This window comes from Zootoca vivipara, chromosome Z2 (genome assembly GCF_965207765.1).
Source record: "Zootoca vivipara chromosome Z2, rZooViv2.hap1.1, whole genome shotgun sequence".
Lineage (NCBI taxonomy): Eukaryota > Metazoa > Chordata > Lepidosauria > Squamata > Lacertidae > Zootoca > Zootoca vivipara.
Genome location: NC_142585.1, coordinates 12,842,311 through 12,868,810, shown reverse-complemented (window position 1 = coordinate 12,868,810; position 26,500 = coordinate 12,842,311). Strand labels below are relative to the sequence as shown.

The window sequence follows — 26,500 nt, the reverse complement described above, 5'->3', positions numbered from 1 at the left end:
ATGGAATTGTGGAGTTGGAAGGAACCCTGAGGATCATCTAGTCCAACCCTGAATGCAGGAATATGCAGCTGTCCCATATGGGGACTGAACATGGCATTATCATCACCATGCTCTAACCAAAGCAGGGAGTTGAACCAAGGTCCTTCTGGGTGCAAAGAAGATGCTCTTGGCATTCAGCCATAGTTGCTCTGAAACAGAAACACAGGAAGGAGCCTTATACCAAGTCAGACCCATTGCTTTGTCTACCTCAGTACTGCCTACACCAGGCATGTCCAAAGTCCAGTCCATTTTGGGGACCTAATCCGAAATCCTAAAAAAAAGTTCAACAACTTCAACCCTTAAAAAAGCTCAACTTCTTTGGTTGACCCTCACGGCCCTTCACTTCAGGCCCTCTTTGAAAAAAGTTTGGACATCACTGGCCTACAATGACCAGCAGTTGCTATGGAATGTCTCAGGGCAGCCGTATTAACACACACACACACACACACACACACACACACACACACACACACACACACACGGCTTTAGTCATTGAGGTCCCCAATCCACACATGTTTTACTTGGGAGGAAACCCCACTGAACTGTTGGGATTTACTTCCAAGTAGAAGACTGCCTCCAGATCAGGAATGGAAACAACCCTTTCCCCCAAATGATGCCCAAATTGCTTCTTTTGTTTCTTACACATTGTATTTTATTGTATTGCGCTTTGAATTCCATAAAACTATACTCATCTTAAGTCTGCATGATACCTCCTGCAATCCACTAACCATAGTTAGTGGAAACTAGTTTGCAAATCCTGGTTTATGATCATCCAATTTGCTAATAAACCATAAACTGTTATTTGTCAAGTCAGATATCACACCAAAACACCTTAAGTCATTATGTCTGAACTGAACCATAAATACAAAAACCACCAGGATTTTCAGGCTGTCCATTTACTAGAACTGTGGCACGCAGTGAAAGGCACAAGATGTCCACAGAGTGTGAGCAGGCATAATTTCCCTAAACTGTATGAGACTTTAAAGGTCAAAACGAGCACTTCAAATGGGTCCAGAAACAAACTTTATACCCTTTAACATTATCAAGCCCCATTCTGTTGGAACTGACTCTGACATAGCCCTGTATATAGCACAGTACTGAGATTTCCTGCTCAGGTGGAACTAGAGAAATAAAACTTAGTTGTGGTATTTGTGCATGTGACTTCCTACAGTCTGAAGCAACTATACTGCATTCAATTATTGCTTCCCTCATGAGGAGAAACTTTGTTTAAAAATATCCATAGTGTGCTAATTACAGAAAATATCAACCATTTATCGTAAGTGGTACTTAAACGAAAACATTATCCTGCCTTACTTTTTATAAAGAAATTCTCCTGCTGCTACAGCTACTGGACGATGGGCTGAGTAAACCAGGTGGTAGACATTTTCACAGTCTTCTGCAGTCAGGACTTCTTCACTACTCCTAGAAATGAAAATAAAATATATATATCCCAAAATATTACAGAAGAACGAAGAGATTCCATGTTGATGTTAACATTAAAATAAAAAAGGAGCAATGTGACTAACATTTTGATGTAGACAATAACCACAAAGACAGAAACAATAATCACAAAGCCTAGCAGAGCTAGGTTTAAAATATAAAAGCACAAAAATACATATCACAGCAACAAATGAAAACACTATGCACCCACCCCACAGTTTAAAAGGCCATAGATAGTTTAATTAGCCAAAGGCCTGGAAGAAGAGGAATGTTTTTGCTTGGTGCCTAAAGTTATGGAACAAAGGTGCCAGGTGAGCATCTCTGGGGGAGAGCATTCCACAAGCAGGGAGCCAACCCAGGAAACCCATTATGGTTTTGCCACCTTCCAGACCTCTCACAGAGAAGGTACACAAAGAAGGTCCCAGATGATGACTGCAAAGTCCAGACTGGTTCATATGGGGCGAGGTGGTCTTTGAGGTATTGCAGTCCAAAGCCATGTACACCAACCGCTCAGGGGTTGCATAACTAGTTTCATTTTACTGAGTTTCATTAGCTGCTTATTAAATTTGTGAACAGCTGTATAAAAAATGGTAAGTGATCTGAAGTAAATGCTGACAGCTAAGTTAAACTATCTTTGCCACCAATGGTTGACATGCCCCATAGCTACCAGAATTGGTTATGAATGGAGGGCTGGTCAAGCACTACAGCAGTTTAATATGTAATATTATTTGCACTGTGGGAAATGGGCCAAGTTCTCTCAGACATTTTTATTCAAGTATAATGAAATGTAATTGGCAATAAAAAGATATAAAGGAGACAGGGTAAATCCGGTTGATTGCTAAGTAGTCGATAGCTGCAGCTGCTTGGAAACTGGGGGAAGATGCTGTAGGAATTCTTACACCACCTACAAACAACTACCATGAAATCAGTGGACTTTTAAAATTACCACAGCAGAACAGCTGACCTTACTAAGCCAGTTTAGGCTGCCCTGCTACTCACTGTGGACATGGGGGGGGGGGGGAAACCACCCAATAATTTGGGCTCTTAAGCAAATATATCAAGGAATCATGACATTTTCTGGCGCAAATGGCTGTTGAGAAGTACTTAAAAACCTGCTCAGAGTATCCCAGCATGATGAAAACTGAACCCCCAAAAAAAGAACTTTCAGCCCCATAAGCAACATAATAAAAGTGACACTGCAAAACAGATATTCTATGTTCAAAGCTTTGTCAAAGTACACGTAAACAAAATGCACCAATTAACTCCACATGTTTATATTACACACTGGCCTGAAATACTTACTGTAAAACAAGAGTAAGTAGTTTTATTGCTTGCACTGCCACATCATATTCTTTGTCTAGAGTCATAGACACAATTCTATCCTGTTTTTTTTGGGGGGGGGGAGAGAAACAAAGTTTTAAAATGACAAGTGTTAAAAATGGAAAGTCTGGAATGCTAGCTTAAATGAAAAGAGAGAAAATGCTAGCTTAAATGAAAGAGTAAAAATACTAACCTTGAATCGACTGGTGAAGAGCTCCAATTTGGAATTCAGTTCTTTATTATAATAAAGCCCTTGCAAAGCTGTAAGACATTTGAGTCTTACCTCCCCTTGCTAAGAAAAAAATCAAACACATGGAGGCTTTAAATATCATTTTTCAACATGATATGCTGCATTCATTGATTAAACAGCTCTACATCTATTCTAAATCAAAGGTCTTTACTGTTCTTGGTTTGTTGCTGTCATATTAATAACCAAGCACTCTCCTGCTCAAACAGGCAATATTTCCCAAAACAATATAATCTTCCTCACTATGATTGTGATTGGGATCCAAACAACTACTGGCTGCATTCTAACATAGTAATCCATAAACATGGCTTACTGTGAATGAAGAGCATGCTATTTCACGCTGGCAAATTGCTCCAGCTGCTCCCCTTCCCGAGTGAGGGCAACAAGCTATAATCTAAACCAAAGCTTGTAGTTTGTGTTTTCCAAACAAGCCACAAATTGGGAAAGCAAGAGCCTTAGTTTCACAGATTATAGTTTGTAGAGAAAGAAAACCATGTGCTGGTTCAGACATTGATAGAAACCAAGGTTACTGGTTGATTGCTCCTGCTTACGCTAGGAGAGAAATGCAGCAGGAGCGATTTGACAGTGTGTGCTAGCATATTGTTCATTCACAATAAGCCATAGTTTATGGCTTACCTCACATTTAACAACATTTAAGTAGGCACCAGACAGCCTTCCTAAAAAACATTCTAGGGTTATGGCACCACTACTGACAAGGCAGACCGTAAAAAGCCTAATGAACATTTGTATTCAGGCACTTTGGTCCCAAGCAGTACCCAAATACTTGTGAAACACTTTTGACTCAAAGACCTCTTGGAATGTAATTCATATAACTTAACTTTTGTACTTCTCCATTTTGCTTAAAACCAGCACAAAATATATATATTTAAAATGTTGTACCTGTACTGAAACTAACTTTGTTTGGTTTTGCTGCTTGATTCTCAATAAATAGTTCTGAAAACCTTGAAAATGGACAAATGGTACACAGCACCTTACCTTGTCATGCATTGTCCATCCCACATATTTTAAATAGCTGTCATTGAGAAAGGCATCACTATACATTTTCATCCAAATCCCAATTTCTTCAATACAGATTGCTCTTATTTCAGCTATTGCATCCCTGGAAGAGGATTGAAAAGTAAATAAAATATGATAAATAAAATAACCACAAGCAAAGCTTAGCCCACTCTATAGCACAGCGCAACTGAACTCACCTGTATCTATGAACAAATACACCTTTAAAAATTGCATTCATCATATTCTCTATTTCATCCTGATTTTCTTGGAGCTGAAAAATACATTAAGAGCCAAATGAAGAAACTGTAGTTTTAAGAGATATACTGACACAATACAATGTCTATAAAACGGAAATAATTCTCAAAAAAGATTACGGGACAGGTGAATTTGTTTAAATAATTGCATATTAACAAATCATTTTCTCCCCAGAGACCTGGAGTGTGTGAACACCACAGCATGCCATACTGGTGTGAGAAAACCTTTGGCCCTCTAGATGTTGCTGTATTACAATTACCATTTGCCAAGCTTCCTGGGGCTGATGGGAGTTGTAGCTGCAACAAAAGCTAGAGGGTCAAATGTTCCCTACACATGCCAGAAAGCAGGATAGCAACATGAACAAAATAGCCTTAAAAGTTTTAGATTATACTAAGGAAACAATGAAGCTTGAAGATATGCTTACAAGAGTGCACACAATTAGGGGGTGAGGTGGAGTGTTTCTTTTAGACAAAGCAATTTATGAGCATTGATGAATTGTTGGCCCACCATGCTTTCAATCAACTCACTTTTACCTTTCGCAGAAAACCTAGTCAGCTAGAGACGTCTAAGACGAGAGAGTGGAAGGAAGTGGTTCAGTGATGGACAACATCCCATAAAAGAAAGCGGAAGCTCTCTTAGAGCAATGTAGGGAGATTAAATGGAACTGGGTTCAGCTAAGAGGCTCTCTGAGCCTAGCTCCCCAGTTTGGAGAGAAATGTTTCTTTGGCCTCCACTTGTTCTCAGGTATGGTGCACGTGTTGGGAGAAGGGTCACTTTGACTCTGCCCAATAGTTCTTTAGCCAAATTGAGGTTATCAATGAAAAAGGAGATGAGAGAATGCATAGAAAAAGAAATATATCCTCTACATCCATCCGTTGTACCCAGATGATGTGCATGCTGACTATTTACACTATTCATGCTACAGGAACTCTGAAACTAAAACTACAGCCATTGTACTTCAATATTTCAATACTTCAAAACTAGAAGACATCTGAATGCAGCCCTGTTTAGGGAAGTTTTTAATGTTTGATGCACTATTGTATTTTAATATTTTGTTGGAAGCTGCCCAGTGGCTGGGAAAATCTAGCCAGATGAGCTATTATTATATTTATATTGTGTCTTAGGCACAGTAAGGTCATCAGCTAGGATCCAAATCCTGTGAAGACTCATGACACAGTAGCTAAATTCTGGAGATAAGAATTCCACAGAAAAAATAATGCTCAGTGCTACCTAGCAGAAGAGTTTGAGGACCCACAGTAAACTAGACTAAAAACTCAATTTTTGGAGATGGGGTAAAAAGGAAACTCCATTGTATATAATGTTCCACACAGCACAAATCCAGCTGGTGGGAGTCAACGTAGTCTTTAAAAGGGCTGTCTTGGTTAGCCTTCCTTAAAACACATCTACACACATGGATAGAATAATCATAGAAATAGTTGATATTTTGCCTATATAAGAGAAAGAGTATGCCACCTTTTAAGATCTTCATTAATTTCTGTGCTTATTTTGTTATAATTGTGATCAACCACTGCTTGTGAATCTGAGTACAACCAAACTCTTCAATATTTTATTGGGCCAATTTTGAAATTAAATCCAAAGTACTGTATATTCCTGCGTATGACTACTTTTTAACCCATCAAAAGTCGGGGGTCGTCTTATACGCCAGGTGGTATTTCTTATACGGCGAGTATATCCCAAACTCTATATTTTAACTGGAAAAGTTGGGGGCCGTCTTATACGCCGGAATATACAGTATTTATAAAAGGTGTTTGTCACTTGAGTTTTCAGATTTACAGTATTCCGAAAACAAATGATTTAGTAGTATTAATCAAGTAACCAGATGCTTCTCCAAAAGTGTATAGTAAGGTCCATGTATTTTGTATTGATGTGTAATATTATTCGCATAGAGACATTATGAACTCTTGCAAGTCAGGAAGAGATCATGAACATATTTGACGTGTGGCACACTGCAATCTTAGTGGCTTTGACAAGTGACTGTTAACAAAAACTTCTGACATTGGGTCAACCCACTCTTTAAATATGCCACTGAGATTCACTTATTGAAGGTTTCTTACTAGAAAGGGTCATTCAAGCCTATCAAAGGCTTTTTCCGCAATTGCTTACACTTATTAATTCAATACAATCAATATTTTTTTCTACATTGTATAGTAGTCTCCTACTTTTTATAAAGGTTTGATCTGAATTTACTTACTTACTTACTTACTTACTTATTTATAATATTATTCAAACGCTTAGCAGTTATGGAAGACCCTATCTTGGCATACTGGTTTAGTAAATGAATTGGTCTATATGACTGGGGTGATTTAGGGTCATTATCTTGTTCTTCATACAGGACATAGTCAAACAACGGAACTCACTCTCTCATGTGGTCACCGGGTGACCCTGGGCATGCCACTCTATTTGAATCTTTTGTATACTGTCTGCCTTGGTCATTGTGTTGGACTTTAAAAGATTAAAGAAATTCATGGAGAAGAGGGTGTCAATGGCTACTAGCCATGATTTCTATGCTCTACCTCCAAAGTCGGAGGCAACAATGCTTCCAAATACCAGTTGCTGGAAACCGTGGGAGAGTGCTCATGCACTCACGTTCTGCTCCCTGGTTTCCCACAGGCATCTGGTTGGCCATTATGAGAGCAGGATGCTGGACTAGATGGCTCATTGGCCTGATCTAGCAGGCTATTCTTATGTTCTAATAACTAAGCAATGGCAAGACAAATTTCACAATCAACTGACAGCACACCTCATTTTGCATCAAAATCCTTAAAAACTAAAATAATTGACAAAGGCTCTAACCTCTTTCCTTTTTTGTAGCAAGAGCTCCAGTCTATCATTAGCTCGTTTTACAATTATTTTATTTCGTTCTGCTTCATACTGTCGTTGGGTATTGTCCATGTTAATGCTCAGATTTAATGCCACATTCACTAATGCAGTCATCAGTTTCATAGCTAAAAAAATATAAAAGATAAAATCACTTAACGTGCATGTGTTTTAAAAAATAAAAACATTTTCAAGACTGCCAAATGAGACATAGAGACAAAACCACTATAGTACATTTAAATTAGACTGCTCAATGTAAACAAGGCTGCAATCTTATACACACTTACTTGGCGGTAAGTCCCACTGAACTCAAGGGGACTTACTTCTTAGAGGACTTGTACAGGAATGCACCATTTGAATGATTCATTCAGAAATGGAAAGGATTGTTACATGAAACCTAGAGAATATTTTTCTAAAGTAAATTACAATCAACACATGCACACATAGAAGATGTATGTATGCATTTGTATGTAAGTTTATAAAACAGAAACTGGCATAAATAAGAAATGTATTCATTTATATAACAACAGGAATATATTTCCTACAACAGTATAGTATCTTATTCCATAACAATTTGAAATAACCCCAAACTTTTCAAAAATGCTTTTCATTACATACACCTCTGTTGTTTTATTCAGAGACTCTATCCTATTTTTAGTGGGTTGGGGGCAATCAAATCCTATGTCTTTGCCTAGTACCAAAAAGCTTTCCCAGGGAAAGAACTCCAGAGGGCAGAGAACCATATCCTCAAGGACATTTTTTCCAGTTGCATCTGCTTTATTTCAGAAGGTAGAGACAACAAAGCATCCACATGCTAACATTCAGTAATACAGGAGGGAGTCCAGTGAGGATGAGTTCAGTTTTTGGATATAGCCCAATATAAAGTATATTTTATTTTACTGTGATCATTCCCACTTTAAAGGAAGGCAAATAGAGCTATCTCCTTGTTCTATTTTATCAATCTGTGTTTTTCTCTTTGGCTTACTGCAGATTTCTGAACCAGTCATCGCAAATTCAATAAAATATGGGAGAAATCATTATTTAGGATGCCTTTTAAGAATTAAAAAGAGAATACACAAAATCATCCTAATAAAGACTGCTTACCTGCCAGTGTGCTAGTATGTCGAAATGCCCTGACTTGAGAGTCTGATAGTCCTGTAAGTAGTGAAATGACTGTGTCCATCATATATTCATCATATATGATACTATACTGACACTGCCGGACCAATACTCCAATAAACTCACAAAAGCTTGACTTAAATTTCTTCCATTGAGGACCAGCCATGGTAAGTGGATAATCTCCACTATCCTACAATAGGAAACAAATATATGTTAACGATATTTCATATTACTGTTTGTTAAAATATAAGATGACTTGAGGAACTAAAACATCAAAAGTAAATGCTGTAAATGTCAGCATTCTTCAAGACCCAAGAAATGCTTCTCCAAAAAAGATTATCATTGTTTTCTTTAGTACATGAGATATTCTAAGTTTTGTTTTGCTTTCCAAAGTGGAACCAAGATTTCTGCTCACCACAAAACAACCATTTTTTGCAGAACCAAAACTCTCAAGGCAGCAGGTGCATTTGAACATGCAAGAATAATAATAATCACTCTGGAATAGCCTTGGGGAAAGAAGTTATTTTAAGAAAACTACATAAACCTGAGATGCCAACAAGCGGTTTTCAAAACAAAGCAGGGATTTCAAAAGAAACCAATGATAAGCAATCTGTAAGACATTCAAGTCAACTGTCTTCTTTAGCTCTGGAAAAGATACACTTTTGGAGAGGAGCTCCCTTATCAAGGCAAAAACTGATAACCTCTTCAGAGCAGAATATATATGGCTCCTGTGCAGTTTATTACCATTGTGCTAAGAAATACAGCTAAACTCTTTTAGATGAATAGTTGGGAATCGTCTTTTAAAAACCATATTTAAACAGTATTTCAAGGTTTAAACAGTAGAATATTTGTGTAGGGGCATGTACTTACATATGCAATACTTATCAAATATTCAGTGTCTTTATGACATACAGTTATACCTCATGTTGTGTCCGCTGCGGGTTGAGTTTTTCCCGGTTACGAACGCGGCGGACCTGGAAGTGTTTACTTCCAGGTTTTGCCACGTGCGCATGCACAGAAGCGTTCTGCACACTTCACACATGCGCAGAAGCACTCTGTCACGCTTTCACACATGCTCAAAAGCACCTCTTGGGTTGCGGACTTTTCGGGGTGTGAATGGCACCCTGAAACGGATCGGGTCCACAACCCGAAGTACCACTGTATCATATTGTTTCTAAACTTAAATGCAATAGTAAATCTAACAATGCCAGTTATATGAATATGGCTTGGATTAATATCTTTTAATTTATCCCATGCAAAAATTCTCAAAACTCCACTGTCCATTGTTTTCTTCATTACTGTTAAAAGCCATTATTTAAAATTGGAAATGTATATTCTTTTTAAGTGTCTGGTTTCCAATAACTTCTTTGGGACACCTATTTCTATTCATGCTTGGTATTTCATCACTCCCCTTAAAACAGGGGAGGAGAAGCTTCTTTAGCTGAAAAGCTGTAGGCTCACATGGGCAACCCTCTGTGGATTACATGCCCATGGTGAGTGGGGCCAAGGGCATGTGGACGAAGCCACACACGAGATTTACTTTTGTACAGCAGGCTACATTCCAGACATGCAAAAGCCAGACAGAGGATTGCAAACACAAACAATTCCACACACAACAGGCATTATGCACTCAAGGAGGACATAGAGCAGAGATAGGTGTGGCACAGGGAAAATCTTGAGGGCCCAATAGAGGCCTGGAGGGTCACATTCAGCCTCTGGGCCAGAGGTCCCCCACCCTATCCTGAAAACCAGTGTTCAAAATTCCCTGGTCGCCAGTCACATTTTGCGACTCACAACCATCTACTTGGTGACTAACATCACCAACTGGCTGGCTGGCACACAGTAGCATTTCTTGCTGCATACCAGCCAGCCAAGCTGGAGAGATGTCAGAATCGCCAGCAACTCTTTACATCTCCACACGTCGGCAGCGTCTTTTACTGTCACACAACCACAAAAGTCAGCTAACTCGTGTAGTAGCATGGCAGCAAAAGACGCCACTGTGCTCCAACCAGCCAACCTGTGGAGATTTTTGTTGCTGTCAACTCTGAGTGGAGAGGGGGAGAAGTTAAGACAACGGAGCCACGAGGAAAACAGAAGCAGCTTTATTGGGGTGGTGGTGGCTGAACGGCAGAGCTGTCCGGAACACACAAGAAACACTTTCCTTGAACTCTATTCATCCTATTTGAAGGATACACGAGAGAGGCCCCAACAGAATTATTTGCACATCTTAATACCTTGCCTTCCTCAACACTTTCATGGATTAAACACCGCTGACTATTTTTATCATTTAATATCACTGCCAAGGACACTCGGAGGCCAAAGCTGCATGGTGTTCACATTTTTATTCCATAAACATGCAACCTAAGCTCTCAAAAAACTAAGTTTCCAAGGTTGTTTTTTTATTTATTAATGAATCCACAAGTTACAGAACCTCAGGGCTGCAAAGGGATGTTTGCAAAACAGGTGAACTTTCATACTCCAGAATTAAGCTCAGAAGGATTTCTAACGTTTAGTGGATAGGATTTCAGACTTGTGGGTTCTAGTCAAAGCTCAGAGTAAATCAATTTAAGTTACAAGGCATGGCTAACAGGGTCATTACAATCAATGGGTCTACTCTTAGGCAGTACTTGGCTACAACCCATTGTCTGGCTGGGTATTTTTCTCTTAAGACTACTCTTTGGTCCCTAGTGGTCCTCTGGACTCTCTTTTACTTCATTGTATCTCTCTCTCTCAAGGGACACAGGTGGCGCTGTGGGTTAAACCACAGAGCCTAGGGCTTGCCGATCAGAAGATCAGCGGTTTCAAATTCCTGCGACGGGGTGAGCTCCCATTGCTCGGTCCCAGCTCCTGCCAACCTAGCTGTTCGAAAGCAAGTCAAAGTGCAAGTAGATAAATAGCTACTCTGGTTCGCCAGAAGCAGCTTTGTCATGCTGGCCACATGACCTGGAAGCTGTATGCCGGCTCCCTTGGCCAATAACGCAAGATGAGCGCGCAACCCTAGAGTCGGTCACGACTGGACCTAATGGTCAGGGGTCCCTTTACTGGCATAGCTGCCAAGTTTTCCCTTTTCTCACGAGGAGGCCTATTCAGCATAAGGGAATTTCCCTTTGAAAAAGGGATAACTTGGCAGCTATGACCTTTACCTATCTCTCTCTCAATCTCCTTTGACCCTCTTCTATTGCTATCACTGCTAAACTATCCTTCTTTCTTTTTAAAAAGTATTTTAGGACCACTTGACACAACAGTACTATGCACTGAAGTGGGGTGGGTGGAATTCCGACAAGGCCATCAGCCTTATGAACGCCTCTTAACACACATGGTGTGGCTTGCTACTTTCTGAAAAGTCTTTGAAAGATGGTCTGAGTCACATTTAAAATGGTTGTAGTAATCAGCTATTTAGAAGCACAGGAAAACTTTGAAAAGTAAAATGGTTATAAAAACGCTAGTTAATATATAGTTATTTGTGGACTTAAACCATATTGTGACATTTTGTGCCTTCCTGACACAGGACCTACATTTCTTTTTCACAAAAAGCATATACCAATTCTCAAGGTCTCCTCTAAGTGCTCACATTCATTATCATCCCAGTTCCAAGAATACTCAGTAGATCTTGTCCCCGCCACTTTTGCTTAGCATTCTAGAGCTTTGTAATGAAATCATATGAAAGTCTATTCAGAAGTAATATCCAGTGAATTCAATTGGATTTACTTCCAAATAGGTGTACATATAGTGTTTTCAGCCTTACACCCCAGAGAAGTGGGGTTAAGACCTTAGCTTATTTATCACCCAGTGCCAACTTTGGATGGGATTCCATTAAAGAGCCCTGCCAATGGAAGCCCTGCAGAGTCAGTGTGTTGGATTACGAACTGGGAGACCAGGGTTTGAATCCTCACTCATCCATGAAGCTCATTGGGTGACTGTGGACCAGTCACCATCTCTTAGCGTACCCTACCTCACAGGGTTGTTGTGAGGATGAAATGGAGATGAGGAGAACCATGTACACTCCTTTGAGCTCCTTGGAAGATAAATGTGAGATATAAATACAATAAACGAAATAAAGGATTTCTGCTTCTGTAATGGGCTTTATTCCCTTCCTCCACAAGCCACCCAAAAAAAAACTGGCTGGAGGGGGGGTTGGAGTAGCCACCACCACAGTGCACAGGGGTGAGAGAGGGGACTGTTTCATTCGGCAAGTCAAAAAGCTTGGCCTGGCAGAATGATTGCCTTAGTGTGATGCTGAATTCCAATCCTTTAAAAATCAGCGAGGCTGTTTAATTTTTGAGGTGATTTTGATTCCAAAGGAGACTCCAACATTCCACTGTGATGACCGTAACTTAGGTTTAAGGTGCCATTTGGGGGATAGCTTACATATCTGAGTTTCTAGCACTGCTTAAAACATCCCTTCAAAAGAGATGCCATCATTATATCTGCATGTTTTAACTATAAGTTCATTTCCACTGCTTTTACTTATTAACTTTTCACCCTACCAATATCCTTTGTTATGCAATTCAAAATATGCAATGTATTACATCAAACATTTATATCCTGCAACATGATAGTTCATTTCATAAATGCACGACAAATTTTCTAGAAATATGTGTAAGATTTACCTCATCAAATTCTTCAGTCATTTTCCGAATAATTTCTGAGTTTTGCATATGTCGAAACATCTCTGCTGTTACAACCCCTACAAGTAACAAACAGTGATTTAAAATCACATCATACAGTATCACAGACCTTAACTTCTGTGGGGGAGAAAAAGGTTATGCAGGAACATACTAAACTGAAATGCCATTTAATGTTTGGACTATAAGCACTGTTTGTGTATACAAACAATTACAAATTCAGACAAGGCCTGCTTTATAAACTGCTAACATGCAAGTTTTTATATAGTTGGCTGTTAGAATTTTCTAAAATATGTTATATGCTATATTGTGTGTCACCTCAACCTCTGGTAAACCACTACAGAAATATTGTCAATAAATTAATCCTGAGATATTATGATACACAAACACATGAAATCCTGGTTGGCAGCCTAAGATCAATCCACAATGTCTTCAATTTTTACAAGCAAGAGAACCGAGGAGGAGGAGAGAGATAATAATAATAATAACAATAATAATTTTATTTATTCCCCAGCCACCCTGGGTGGCTTGCAGCACATATAAAACTTAGTAAAATATCAAACATTAAAAACTTCCCGATACAGGGCTGCCTACAGATGCCTTTTAAAAGTTATGTAGTCCTTTATTTCCTTATGGTACAGGGCTTGTTCTCAATCTAATAAAGCTTGGTTTATTAGACTGAGAGTCATCTGAACCGAGTCTTGTTCTCCAACAACAAGAACTGAAAGTACTGCAAACTATGCTATCTCTTCTACCTCCTCACTTACTGTTTGTTTTTTTAAGTGTTTATTGAAGAAAATTTCTCAAATCTTTAAAGAAGAGGCAGCTAACCCATTCAAGTGAATACATTGTTTCCTCTCTGTGTGACCACTGAGTTGTGAAATTTAGACATCATATTAACTCAAGTCTCAAGCCATCGTTTGCAAGCCCACTTCAAACAGTGATTTCCAGTTCTGAATTGCTGGCTGGTAACAAAACTCGGTTTATAAATTCAGATGCCATGACAAACCATAGTTGTGCTTCCTTAGCCATGCTTTGGCATCATGTCTGAACTGAGCTACTCTGTGACAGGCAAGTCTAATGGAAACATGTCTAGCCAGCTGTGCTTAAGAGACAGAGTGGTGGCAGGCATTTGCAAGCCAAGCCCCCACATTTAAGTTGAATAGTTAATTGAAAAAAGGGTGGGATTTGAATTTTTTTAAGTCTGTAAGGAAGTAAGCACTACTTCCAAATACACTTCTTACCTTTACAGCCTGAACATTGAATAAAGAAGTTGATGAGATCAAGAAGTGCTATATCCCTGTCATGTTTGTAGGATTCTATCCAGTCATCTACCACAGACTAGGGAAAAATAAATAAAGCCACCATTAAATACACTGTAACTACCTTTTCAAGATGCAGCTCCCACCCACCCCAAAAAGCCACCAATAAAAAAATTATAATAAGCTCATAGTTTCCTGAACCAGTTCTTCTAAACAGCAAGCTAAGTTGCTTATGTCTTTACTTTCTTTCATTTCTCAAAGTATTAGGCTATATGCATTCACTAGCAGAATGTTCTTCTGCTCACACAAAACAACTTTCCCTTCTCCTTCCCCTCTGCCAGTCCTGCTCCAGTTATGCGAAACAGAGAAGCCTAAATTGTTGTGAACAAAGTATTTTGCTTGTAAGCAGCTTCAACTGGTGAAAGAGGTAAAATGTTTTAATCAAGTAAGGCAGTTCTCACTGTTAAAACTATAGCTTGCAGATTGATGACAATGAGACAAAAGATTTAGGTACACTGATTTTAATCCAAAGGTGCCTTTCAACTCATGGATGCTGCCCCTTTGAGCAGAAGGGTACCTTTGGATCAAACTATTTTTATGTTTGTATCTAAATAAAAACAAACGATTCCATTAACCAAAATAATTTAGAAGCATTAAATAAACCTGCACTAATAATACACACTAACTCTTAAGACAGGCACCGGCAACCTCCAGCCCATGGAAGCCGTTTATCCAGCCCACGAGCCGCCCGGTCACCGAGCTGCCTGCTCAGCAAGCCCCCCCGCGCAGACGCAGCGCAGGGACTTGCCAAGCAGCGCCGAAAATGGCGCCTGCGCAAATGCCGAAAATCGCGTCTGCACAGACGCAGTAGTGATTTCCGGCGCTGCGGACATGCGCAGAAGTGATTTCCGGCACCCCAGACATGGGCAGCGTGGTGCCAGAATTAGCTTCTGTGCATGTTTGGTCCATGTCTGGCCCACGAATGATAGCCTGTCGGAATGCTCTGACCCATGGCCGGAAAATGTTGCCAACGCCTGTCTTAAGATCTGCCAATACTAGTAGAATTAGCTTCATAAATTAATTTCTGAATATGTAAAGTTAAAGGACCCCAGGACGATTAAGTCCAGTCAAAGGTGACTATGGGGTGTGGCGCTCATCTCGCTTTCAGGCCAAGGGAGCCAGCGTTTGTCCACAGACAGCTTTCAGGGACATGTGGCCAGTATGACTAAATCACTACTGCCGCACAGTCTTGGGCTTGTGTTCTCCCCCTCTGAAGGAGAACTTTGGAAGTTTCACTTAATAACAGCATGTCTTGTTATCAATATTTGGGCAAACTGTGGTCAGCCTTAACTATGTTTGCTGAAACAAGCAAGTTTTATCAAGTTGCTTTCACAGTCAAAAACTGCACACGTGTTAAACTGCTGTTAATCTTGTTCAGTAGAAACTTCTGCTTTCCTCCTCACAGCTGCCCCAGAGGAGAAGGAGAGAGGATTTTATGAGCCCAGGTCTTTACTGGAACTTTAAATGCTAAAACATTATTTAGTTTATGTTCAATCATAGCCAATATGATTATATGTTATTTTATTAATTTCTTCATGAGGCCATTCTCAGTTTATAGCCAGAGTGGGGGACTGAGGGATAGATTTGAGTTTGGACAACTTTCCAGGGGTTCATTCCAAAGGTTAGACAAACAAACAAACAAAAACAAAGAGAAAAATGAAAGTATCTCTCCCCCTCCCCATAGTTGTCTCGCTGTTAAAAAAATTATGTTTTAAAATATAACATCAAGGATGTACATGAGCCCAACTCCTTAGACAGTTTCAATTTTATAGAGTGCTTTATTTACACTGCTTGAATATTCACTTTAAGACCCCTAAAAAGATTTACCTGCATAGCACTCTTGCCCATTTTAACAACTTCAAACAGCATCATGTTTTCCACACCATTCTGCTGGTGATGCCCATTCATTCGATTTGGACCACCAGGCTTCCCTGCTCCGTTTCCAACTTTCCCCTTCTCTCCTGCACCTTTTTTCCCCTTTTTACAGGTCTGTATAAATATCAAAAGCAAATGTATTTGTTAGTAAAAATATAATTGAACTAATTTTAGCATTATTATGTGTTATCAGAGGTTTAACATTTTGGAATCTTTATTTACTATAAACCACTATTAGCACCTGTTGTGTTCTGCCAATTTATATTTGCTGAAACAAATGTTTTCAACACAAAGACCGGGTTGCATGTACACAGTGGCTTTCTGGCCTGCCCATTCTAGTAGCAACCCATCTCTGGTAAAGCTGCCCCCAAAGGTGTGTGGACACTCTGGAACACATTCCATGAGAAGAACAGCTTCAACTTGAAGGGATCTGCAACCTCCCCACACACTATTACACCAACATTATTCAGATTCAAACAAGCACTTAAGTCACCATTACTGCATGGAAAAATTTTCATTCAAAAATTATATAAAATATAAACCAACTTTATTACATTGCCACCATCATTAGTCTATATGACTGAGAATGCCAGATACACATACCTTTCCTTTTCCTGGTTTCTGATTTTTTCCTTCAATATCTTCAAAATCAGTATCTGAAGAAAAATGTGTTTCAGACTCCCTAAAAAGACATATTTTTATATTCTTTGGTAAGTGTGCCTTTATTTCGAAAGTATTTTATTTACCATGTCTATTACCTGGATGCAAAATAGTGTACTCTGAACAGGGTTTCAATATGAACAGGTTTCAATATGAACAGGCAGGTACTTGTCAGAAGCAAGCCAGTCCATGGCAGTACATGGTCTCAGCATATGATACACACCATGCCAATTCAGAGGTGGAAGGAGAGAAAAAACTAGAAACCTTGAGTTAATATGTGGATAAAGAATATTTCCTACCCACCATCTGCAAAATTTAAATGTGTGACAAGAACACTGCATACGTAACAATGAAATTTGCATGCATCCATATCAATTTATCTTCCTGATGCATGCAGATACTTCACTTAAGCTTCAACTCAAAATAAACTTACTAGAGAATAAACCCTACTAAGCTCAATGGGCATAACTTTGAATAAACTCTCAGCATGATTTGCAGGAAGCGGCAAACCAACAGACTGTGCGCAATTAACATCAGGTGAACAAATCAAATTTAGACAGCACACGATTTAAAGAAAAAACAATGCAGTCAGAGGAACACTCATTTCTTTGCTCATCCTTATCAAGTAATACTTTTGTAGCATCTTAAAAAGAGCATACTCAGTAACCCTGTTTGAGCCTGTTGTGAAGTACTTCATTGCCTACACCACTGGTCTTCAACTAGTGGGTCTGGAATCACTAGTGGGTTGCAACTTGATCCAAGGCGAGTTGCAACACTAGCACTACCTTCATGTGAATATATGCTAAAAGATTAAAAAAGTGTGTCCTGGGTCTAAAAAGGCTGAAGACACCTGACATACACTACCCCAAATCTGCAAGAAACACCTCCAACATCTCATTGATCATTGAACACATATGGCTTAAAAAGCCATTATATCTGAAGAAGTCACAAGACAAATATTTATGGCAGCTACACTTTGATAGCTGCTAAATTGTTCAATCAATCTTTTTAAACAATATCATCACATAATTATTTGATGATGAAATGATGCTAGAACTACTGAGTTAATATAAGCCATAATTTTAAGGCATATACATAATAGTATATATCATTGCTGTTGGGGGGGGGGGAGATATTTTGTGGTGCTATCATTTAACATTGCTATTTTAAGGTACTTACTGAAGCAGAGCAAAGTTAGTTGTTGCTTCTTGAGCTGCTATCATTTCTTTATCATCTTCTGGAGCACTACTGTATTAAAAATGCATTCAAAGGCAGCTGTAGTTTGCAAGAGTAATTGTTTATCACTCTTGTTGCAGTAGCCTATACCTGTTAAAAAACAAACAAAAGGTTAACTCAATTTACACAGCAGCTTGTGGTTTTAGTTGTTCTCATCAAATATGTATTGTTGCTTCTTTAAAACAGGGGTCAGCAAACTTTTTCAGTAGGGGGCCACGTCCACTGTCCCTCAGACCTTGTGGGGGGCGGACTATATTTTGAAAAAAAATATGAACAAATTCCTATGTCCCACAAATAACCCAGAGATGTATTTTAAATGAAATGACACATTCTACTCATGTAAAAACACCAGGCAGGCCCCACAAATAACCCAGAGATGCATTTTTAAGAAAAGGACACATTCTACTCATGTAAAAACATGCTGATTCCCGGACCGTCCGCGGGCCGGATTTTGAAGGTGATTGGGCCACATCTGGCCCCTGGGCCTTAGTTTGGGGACCCCTGCTTTAAAAAATAGCCCCCAAAGATAAAATAAATAAAAGTTATAACTTATTTTCAAGAAGCAAAATATAGTTGTGATTAGTATATATGCATATATATTCCACAGTGCTCCTGGGAATATAAATGCCTTCAAGAGCAGAACAGATCAAAGGTCCACTGGATCTAGCATCCTGATTTCATAAAAAATCAATGAGATACTTCAAGAAACAGAGAAGGCAAACTGCAATCTTCCCTACTGTTTCCCACAAACAATAGCTTTTAAGCAGAAAATCATCTTCCAACATGGAAGTTCTATTTAGTTCTCTCATACCGGTAGTTAACAGCCAGTGAGAGACCTACAAATTTGTCTAGCCTCCCTTTAAGATCATGTAAAAAGTCCATGTAAGTTATTACATCTTGTAGTAGCAAATTTCAGATTAACTGTGCCCTTAGGGAAGAACTTTCTTATGTTTCCCCCAAGTTTATTAATGTTTATGCATTTCAACAAGTAGCCCTGAATTCTGTATTATGAGAGAGAAAATTATCTCACTCACCCAGTTTCTCAACACCATTCATACTTATATGTATCAATCAGTTCACTCCTATGAAGGTACTTCAATCCCTAGAACATTTTGGTTTACCTTTCCCCAGTCTTTTCCAGCTCTGTAATACCTTATTATAGGCAGATGATCAGAACTATACAGAGAATCCCAAATGTGGCTATACCAATGATGGAGAACCTTTTAGAGACCGAGTGCCCAAACTGCAACCCCAAACCCACTTATTTATCACAAAGTGCCAACATGGCAATTTAGTCTGAATACTGAGGTTTTAGTTTAGAAGGGGAGGTTGGCGCATCCATGTGGAGAGTCAGTGGAGTAATACAGTGGTACCTCAGTTTTTGAACAGCTTAGTTCTCGAACTACTTGGAACCCAAACACTTCAAACCCAGAAATGAGTGTTCTGGTTTTTGAACTTTTTTCGGAAGCAGAACGTGCTCTGTTCTGAGTATAACTTCCGTTCTGAGTGCCACACTTCCGTTTTCAGAATGAGGGAAGGTGGGCTGGGCTGCAAACGAGCAGGCACCTGCTGCCCTCCAGCACTGGGTCCCTCCGCCATCGCAGCCACAACAGCAACCACCCCCTCCTCCAGCTCCAGAGGCGCTGAGTGAGGGGAGGCTGGGCTGGGGCAGCAAGCGAGCAGGCAAGGGATGTCACTGCCACCCCACCCCACCCCAGCCTGCTCCTGCTCCTGCTTGCAGGCAAGTAGGAGTCTTTGCTGCAAGACAGGAGCTGGATCGGGGCTGCTCAATTGGGGAAGTGCAGGCTCCATCACACTTTCCATTGAGGGGTTCACAGCTGCAACTATGGTAGCCAACCTGCTATCAGTGGTGACACCCTTGTCCAATTCCTGACTGAAGTTTTCAACACGTTTAAAATACTGTAAGCAATAGCTAATCACCAGATGGTTCAAGTCAGGCATCCCCAAACTTTGCCCCTCCAGATGTTTAGGACTACAATTCCCATCATCCCTGACCACTGGTCCTGTTAGCTAGGGATCATGGGAGTTGTAGGCCAAAAATCTGGAGGGCCACAGTTTGGGGGTGCCTGGTTCAAGTGCCTCTTGCGAGGTTTCAAGCTGAAAACAAATGACAAAACTGAAGACCATATACAAACATTTCAGCAGTCTAAGTGTTAAATCCAATTAATCAAATTTAAATATTATCAAATGCAACTTAACACTATATTCTTTTAATTTTACACCAAAGTTCTTGAAATGTAATTTCCTGGCAGGAATAAAATGTTAAAATTAATACTGCCACTAAGTGATGCTAAAACACAATCAGCTTACCGGTACTTTTAAAAAAATTGTATCATGCTGGAAGATCACTTGGTGGAGCTCTAGCCCAAAGCTAAATAAGACAGGTCACCCAGAGGTTGACCTAGCTATTTCTAGACAGGAAGTTTAAACTGTAACAGCTAAGGCAGAACAATATTATAATGAGTAAGAATTTATATTTTGCAGCTTGCTAAATAAAATTACGTACATAAAGTACTCCCTCACTTTAATCATGCCAAGCTTATCAAAAGCATGTTGTTGTTTTTAAACAATGCAAACAAACCCCAAACCTGCTACAACAATGAGGAAGGTAGTGATTTTACAGAGTTCTGCATAGTGATTAAACTCATCACATTCATATATTTGAATATTAGTTATATTAGCTAATTTTCCAGGTAACAGCGTGCTTTCAGTTGTTGTAAGCTGAGGATTCTGCCACAAATGAACAATCTGATTTTAGAACACTGCTCCATTAAGAATTATGCAGATAAATGTCCACTGAAAATGAGAATTGCAAATAGAATGAGCCAAAACTGATCAAACCTCAGGGACAAAATATCTGTATCACCTCACACAAAATGTGGCTCTCAGTCGTTTGGAATGTTCCCATTGAAAAGTAGACTGACTGTGAACTGACACTGAGCAAGATGAAAACACTGAGGTGAATAATCCAAGATGGGGTCAGTTACACATGCAATTCATCACATGATATGACTGCAGCCTATGTGAACCAGGCCCTTCTGGATTTAAAACTATTATTATTGCATATTTCCCACGAGGGCTTGATAATGAAGCCTACATATGAAGCAAACATTACTGTTCAAGAAAAGTATACTCCTGAAGGTCCAAGATTTTTTTTAAAAAAAAATACGGTCTGATATAGCATTGCCAAGCATTGCTAATCTTTTAACCAAATGCAATTTACAACAACAACAACAACAACAACAACAACAACAACAACAACAACAACAACAACAACAACAACAACAACCTGCCCTTCACCCTAAGGTCCCAGGGTGGGTTACAACAATAATAAACACAACATTAAAACACTTGAAACTACTTATAATCACAAAAATCGGGTGCATCATAAAAATATGCATCTCTGCTGTCATAAGCCAGAATAAAGAGGTCACTGAAACTAAAGTTTCCGGACACACTTCTGTAGACAGGGAGTTCCATATGTTAGGGGCTGCCACAGAGAATGCCCTGTTGCGAGCCAGCAGAAACCCCAAACTATGAGCCTGCTCCTTCCAGGGGAGGTCAACCCCATCCAGGACACCTTGCTCCTTGTACTGATGACACCTTGCTCCAAATCTCCTGGCAACAGCTTCCAGTGGCTTCATATAAATGTTAAATAGCATAGGAAACAAAGAATTATGGTTAAAAACCCAATTCAGGGTTATTGCTGTGTTATGGTTAATACTGACAAGGAAACAATGACAATTGGAGAAGGAAAGGTATCAGAGGTTGATGTGTGTAAGCCTGCAACCTACACAAAGCAGAAGCTGGACAGCATTCTTTACACTATGGGGGATTGAACCAGTTGTACATATAATTTTTCTCCCACCCCCTTGAAGTGGAAAATGTGTACACCTGTACACAAATGGCAACAGCAGCACTTATATTAGCACAGTATCTAATTATTCATAGGAAACCTTTGTCACCCTCACAGTCACACAATAGGCATGGTCCCATTGTTTCACTTGTGCTAGGTTGGCTTCACAACACATCTTTCTCCACTTGTGCTCTAGCCATCATTCAGCCTGTTTCATGGCCATTAGTTCACTTGTGTAAGGTGCAAAGTGGGTTCAACAATGCCTGAGAGCATTGCCAAGAGCCCTACAAGTCTTGGTGTTCCACAGCATGACAAGGGCTGCAACAGGATCACCTGCTCTATCTACGAGAAATTCCCCCAGAGCATTCAGGAATCCAGTGGACTCCATTAGTCTCCCAAGACAGATCATCTCAATCTGTCCACCACTCTGAGTGGGAAAATTGGAGCTACAAGTCCAAAGTTTACCATGAAGTGATCTAACTATGATAGCAGGGTGGCATCCACCATCCCCACCTCCAGACAATCCTTTCCTTCATCTGGAGCAAAAACCCAAACTAGGGTGTGCTCTGCCCTATGTGCTGGACCAACCTGAGACAAACCCAAAGTTGGCATGGGGCTGACTCAGCACTGTAATTCTGGGTTATTCTAACATCACACGCAAGACCATTTTTGTCAGCTCAGTCAGAAAAGATACTGGGCAGCAGGGTACACCAACAACAGTTCTAGTCTACTGTCTCCTTGGTCAGACACTACCAGCTCTTGAGACTGAGGGTTTTCCTGGAGATGGACATTATATGGAACACAGCAGCTCCTCATTCCCATACTGCGGCCTGTGCTGATGCTGCACCAAGTATCCAGGTGGGCACAGCTGGATAAGATCAACTCTTCCCAGCTCAACCACCCAGGTGTCAGCATCCTCATCCATAATCAAATCATGGATAAATGTGGTTTTATTCTGTACTGATCTAGCATTAAACAGAAGACACAGATGATGAGTAACCAGCAACCCACCACTGGAAGGGATAGGGGTGAGAAAGAAAGAGTAAATAGCCCCATCTTCAACCTGCATGGTAACCTGTCACCTCCCCATGGGTGTATCTCCTTCTACCCGTGATCAGTGAAATTGTGGTGGCATCAACTACATCCCTCTTTTCCTAAACTCCTCCCAAACACATTATGCAAACAACAACAGCCCACCCAAAAAATCTGCCACCACAAATGATTCCACAAAGTAGCTGACATAATTGAGAACAATGTTAGTGAAGGGCACAGAACTCACCCAGTCACTATCACACTAGAGCCCATCTAATAAATCCCATAGGACTTAAAACCAGCACCTATATACATGTCTGAAGCCTAAGTATGGGAATACAGGAACATGTGCACTACAAAATTCTGTCTTCCATTCTTCTTTCAAGCATTTCCTTCTGCTTCATTTAATACAGTCCCACTCTCACAAAAGTAGCAGCAAACCAAAATGAACTGCCCATGACCAATAGTTCAAAACAGGGATGGTTGTTACTGAACACATTGCAGTAATTTACATTCATCAGGTGAATATGAAATGCCTATGTTTTGTAGGTGACATGTAAATATTCCTATTTGAGAAATGTTCAGATTGGTTTTTCATTTGCATAGAAAAGCCTCTTTTATATGTCTTTATCAGCAGGCATTGATTTAGTTTTGAGATGAATTGTAGATCTAACACAGCCTTGTAAATAAGCTGTGAGAAGTTACTAGCCCGGCTTAGTGCTGACAAGGAGGGATTTATAATTGCATTTCTATGCTTGTTACAGAGGAAAGATTGATCACTTCATTTGTCTTCTGCTAGCTAGCTTACTCACCTTTGTGGAATTCTTGATCACCTGTGACTACTTCTTAAATACAAGGGTAAGCTATCAAGCTTTAATGTCCTAAAATTTTTTGAATAGGGGTAGGCAGGATGGTAAACAGCGTTTCCAGCGTTTCCGTGCACTGCTCTGGTTTCACCAAAAGCAGCTTAATCATGCTGGCCACATGACCCAGAAAAACTGTCTGCGGAAGCGGACAAACGCCGGCTCCCTCGGTCTGTAAAGCGAGATGGACGCCGCAACCCCAGTCATTTGCAACTGGACTTAATTGTCAGGGGTCCCTTTACCTTTTCAACTTACACTAGCTTAAGTGCAATGCAGAGTACAATGGATAAATCCAGACATCCATTCATGTGCAAGCAAGGGCACTTGTTTACTCAATTAAATGTGTATTCAGCAATGCAAGCATGCGTACTGTATCCAAACACAAGAACCTCCAGATGTTATACACATGCACTGTAGATTGTGCCTTGCTTTTACTACACTGCCAACCCTTTCTGTACCCCCCCCCCGGACTTAACCCCAATGATTTGCACAATTTCTCTGCAACTTTCTTTACCGAATACAAAGCTTTAAAGAACAATTCCCCCGCAGTAGAGCTTTACTGATTAATTGATACAACAAAGAAATTATTTCATTTTGCTGTAAGGTAACTTCTCTCTCAAGTTGCCGTGTATGAAATTCACCCTTTGAATGAAGGGGAGGGGGAGGGGAGAGGTTAGGTGTAAGCAAATTAAATTATTTGACCAGAAGAGTTTTATCTTGGTTAGATGTGGTTTATTTGTTTGTTTGTTTTTGCATTTATATCACACCTTTTCTCCAAGGAGCTCAAGGTTGCATACATGGTTCCAATCCCCATCTCATTTAATTTCTACTACGCCCCTGTAAGGTAGGTTATGCTGTGAGGCTGTAAGTGGCCCAAGGTCACTTGGTGAGCTTCACAGCTGAGTAGGAATTTAAACCCTGGTTTCCCAGGTCTTAGCACTGCACTGCCTTCTCATTTAAAATGCAGGTCTTCACTTCCGCTTGGATTGCCGTAAAAGATGGCTGAAAATACCATCTCTCTGGTTCCCACGGGGTAATTTACGAACCTGTAAAGGGGAGTATGCAGCCTCCCAAAGTCTTCCCGGGGTACGGGAAGATGCAGTCTCATCGGCAGATGCCCACTACCAGCTTCGACTTAGGAAGGAAGGAAGGAAGGAGAGGTTGGGGGCACTGGATGGAAAGCCCCCATTAAATACACTGTACGAAAACATATAAGTCATGGACATGCTTCAGACAAGGAAAGAAGATTTATTCTGCTAAGCTCAGCCACTGAAAAAACAAAGATAACTGAGAAATGTAATCAGCAAAGAAATGATATGTGACGGAGCTGAAGGAGGGAGCGAGAACTTTATAATTCTGCTTTATTATGCTTTACAATTCACTTAACAAAACTCCCTCCTGGAGAACCGTAAACATTTATAAAGCAAGCGAGATCGGAAAGTGGTGAAATTTATTGAATTAATATGGTTTCTTAAATATGAAAACTGTGTGAATTGAAAATATAAATAATCAAAGTATGTATTCTTGGATTCGCTTGGAATGTGGGTAAGATTCCTTAAAATATGGACATCAAAGTGAAGCAATCTCATTAGCGGCTGGAAACTTGTCAAGAAAGTTATGACGCAGCTATAATTTAGATTCCGCCATATTGAAGATAAAGCCGGCTACAATATTAGTCAAAGGGGGAGAGCCATAAATAAGACATTAGATGTGTGTTTATAGTTCTGATCTGGCAAATATCCCCTGAAAAGGCGCCGATCTTCAAAATAGGAAAAAATCGCCGAAAATCCTTTTTGCGCATGCGTATGGGCCTCTCCCAACCCAGAAGAGGTCATTTCCGGTGCACTTCCGGGTCGGGGGAGGCCCATACGCATGCACACAAGCGATTTTCGGTGATTTCTGAAGCATGGGAAGTCAAATTTAAATTTGTATAATTTGGCAGAAGATTTGGGTTAATTGTTTAATTGATATTTGTATAATTTGAAAATGGATTAGATATTTAAATTGGAAAATCTAATTAAAATGTTTATTTTAAAAAATGCAGGTCATTCTGACTGTGTCACCTTAAAACAGATCAGACATGGGAAATATGCTAATCAACACTAGGCAAAAACTGGCATTATACGGTAGTAAGTGAAGATATAGCAAGCTGGTGGGCAGTTAAAAGAACCAATTTATTAACTTAAGCGTTCTCTACTGTGAGACAAAAGTCCCCAAATAAGCACTCTACAAAAATTGAGAGCAACCAAACTTGACTGCATTTTTACTGCTACACTAGAGTTACTGACTGTTACAGTCAGTAGTTAAAGTTTGTGATTTGCATCAACTGGCTGAGATGAATGGGCCCTTCAAAATACAGAAGTAGACTTAAGGCACTGGCAAGTCGCAGGGGTCAGCAAACTTTTTCAGCAGGGGGCCGGTCCACTGTCCCTCAGACCTTGTGGGGGGCCGGACTGTATTTTGAAAAAAAATATGAACGAATTCCTATGCCCCACAAATAACCCAGATGCATTTTAAATAAAAGGACACATTCTACTAATGTAGAAACACCAGGCAGGCCCCACAAATAACCCAGAGATGCATTTTAAATAAAAGAACACATTCTCATGTAAAAACATGCTGATTCCCGGACCATCTGCGGGCCGGGTTTAGAAGGCGATTGGGCCACATCTCCTTAGTTTCGGGAACCCTGGGCAAGTGGGACCTGTAACTAAATTTTGTAATGTATCCTTATT

General features: G+C 40.0%; 1 protein-coding gene across 4 annotated transcripts in view; it reads right to left on the bottom strand.

The window, feature by feature from the left end:
- STAG2 (STAG2 cohesin complex component) overlaps window positions 1-26,500 on the bottom strand; it is a 69,783-nt gene that overhangs the window by 24,475 nt on the left and 18,808 nt on the right. For 3 of the 4 annotated variants that reach the window (XM_035112443.3, XM_035112445.3, XM_035112444.3), the window contains exons 2-13: window positions 17,937-18,083; window positions 16,701-16,779; window positions 16,050-16,211; window positions 14,145-14,241; window positions 12,886-12,962; window positions 8,261-8,465; window positions 7,133-7,284; window positions 4,261-4,334; window positions 4,043-4,166; window positions 2,993-3,091; window positions 2,782-2,861; window positions 1,354-1,461 (exon numbers count right to left, since the gene is read on the bottom strand). In XM_035112443.3, coding sequence (XP_034968334.1) covers window positions 1,354-1,461; window positions 2,782-2,861; window positions 2,993-3,091; window positions 4,043-4,166; window positions 4,261-4,334; window positions 7,133-7,284; window positions 8,261-8,465; window positions 12,886-12,962; window positions 14,145-14,241; window positions 16,050-16,211; window positions 16,701-16,779; window positions 17,937-17,980 — 1,301 coding nt within the window. In that variant the 5' untranslated portion in view covers window positions 17,981-18,083. The remainder of the gene's footprint in view (window positions 1-1,353; window positions 1,462-2,781; window positions 2,862-2,992; window positions 3,092-4,042; window positions 4,167-4,260; window positions 4,335-7,132; window positions 7,285-8,260; window positions 8,466-12,885; window positions 12,963-14,144; window positions 14,242-16,049; window positions 16,212-16,700; window positions 16,780-17,936; window positions 18,084-26,500) is intronic. The other variant, XM_088664499.1, reaches the window with a different exon arrangement.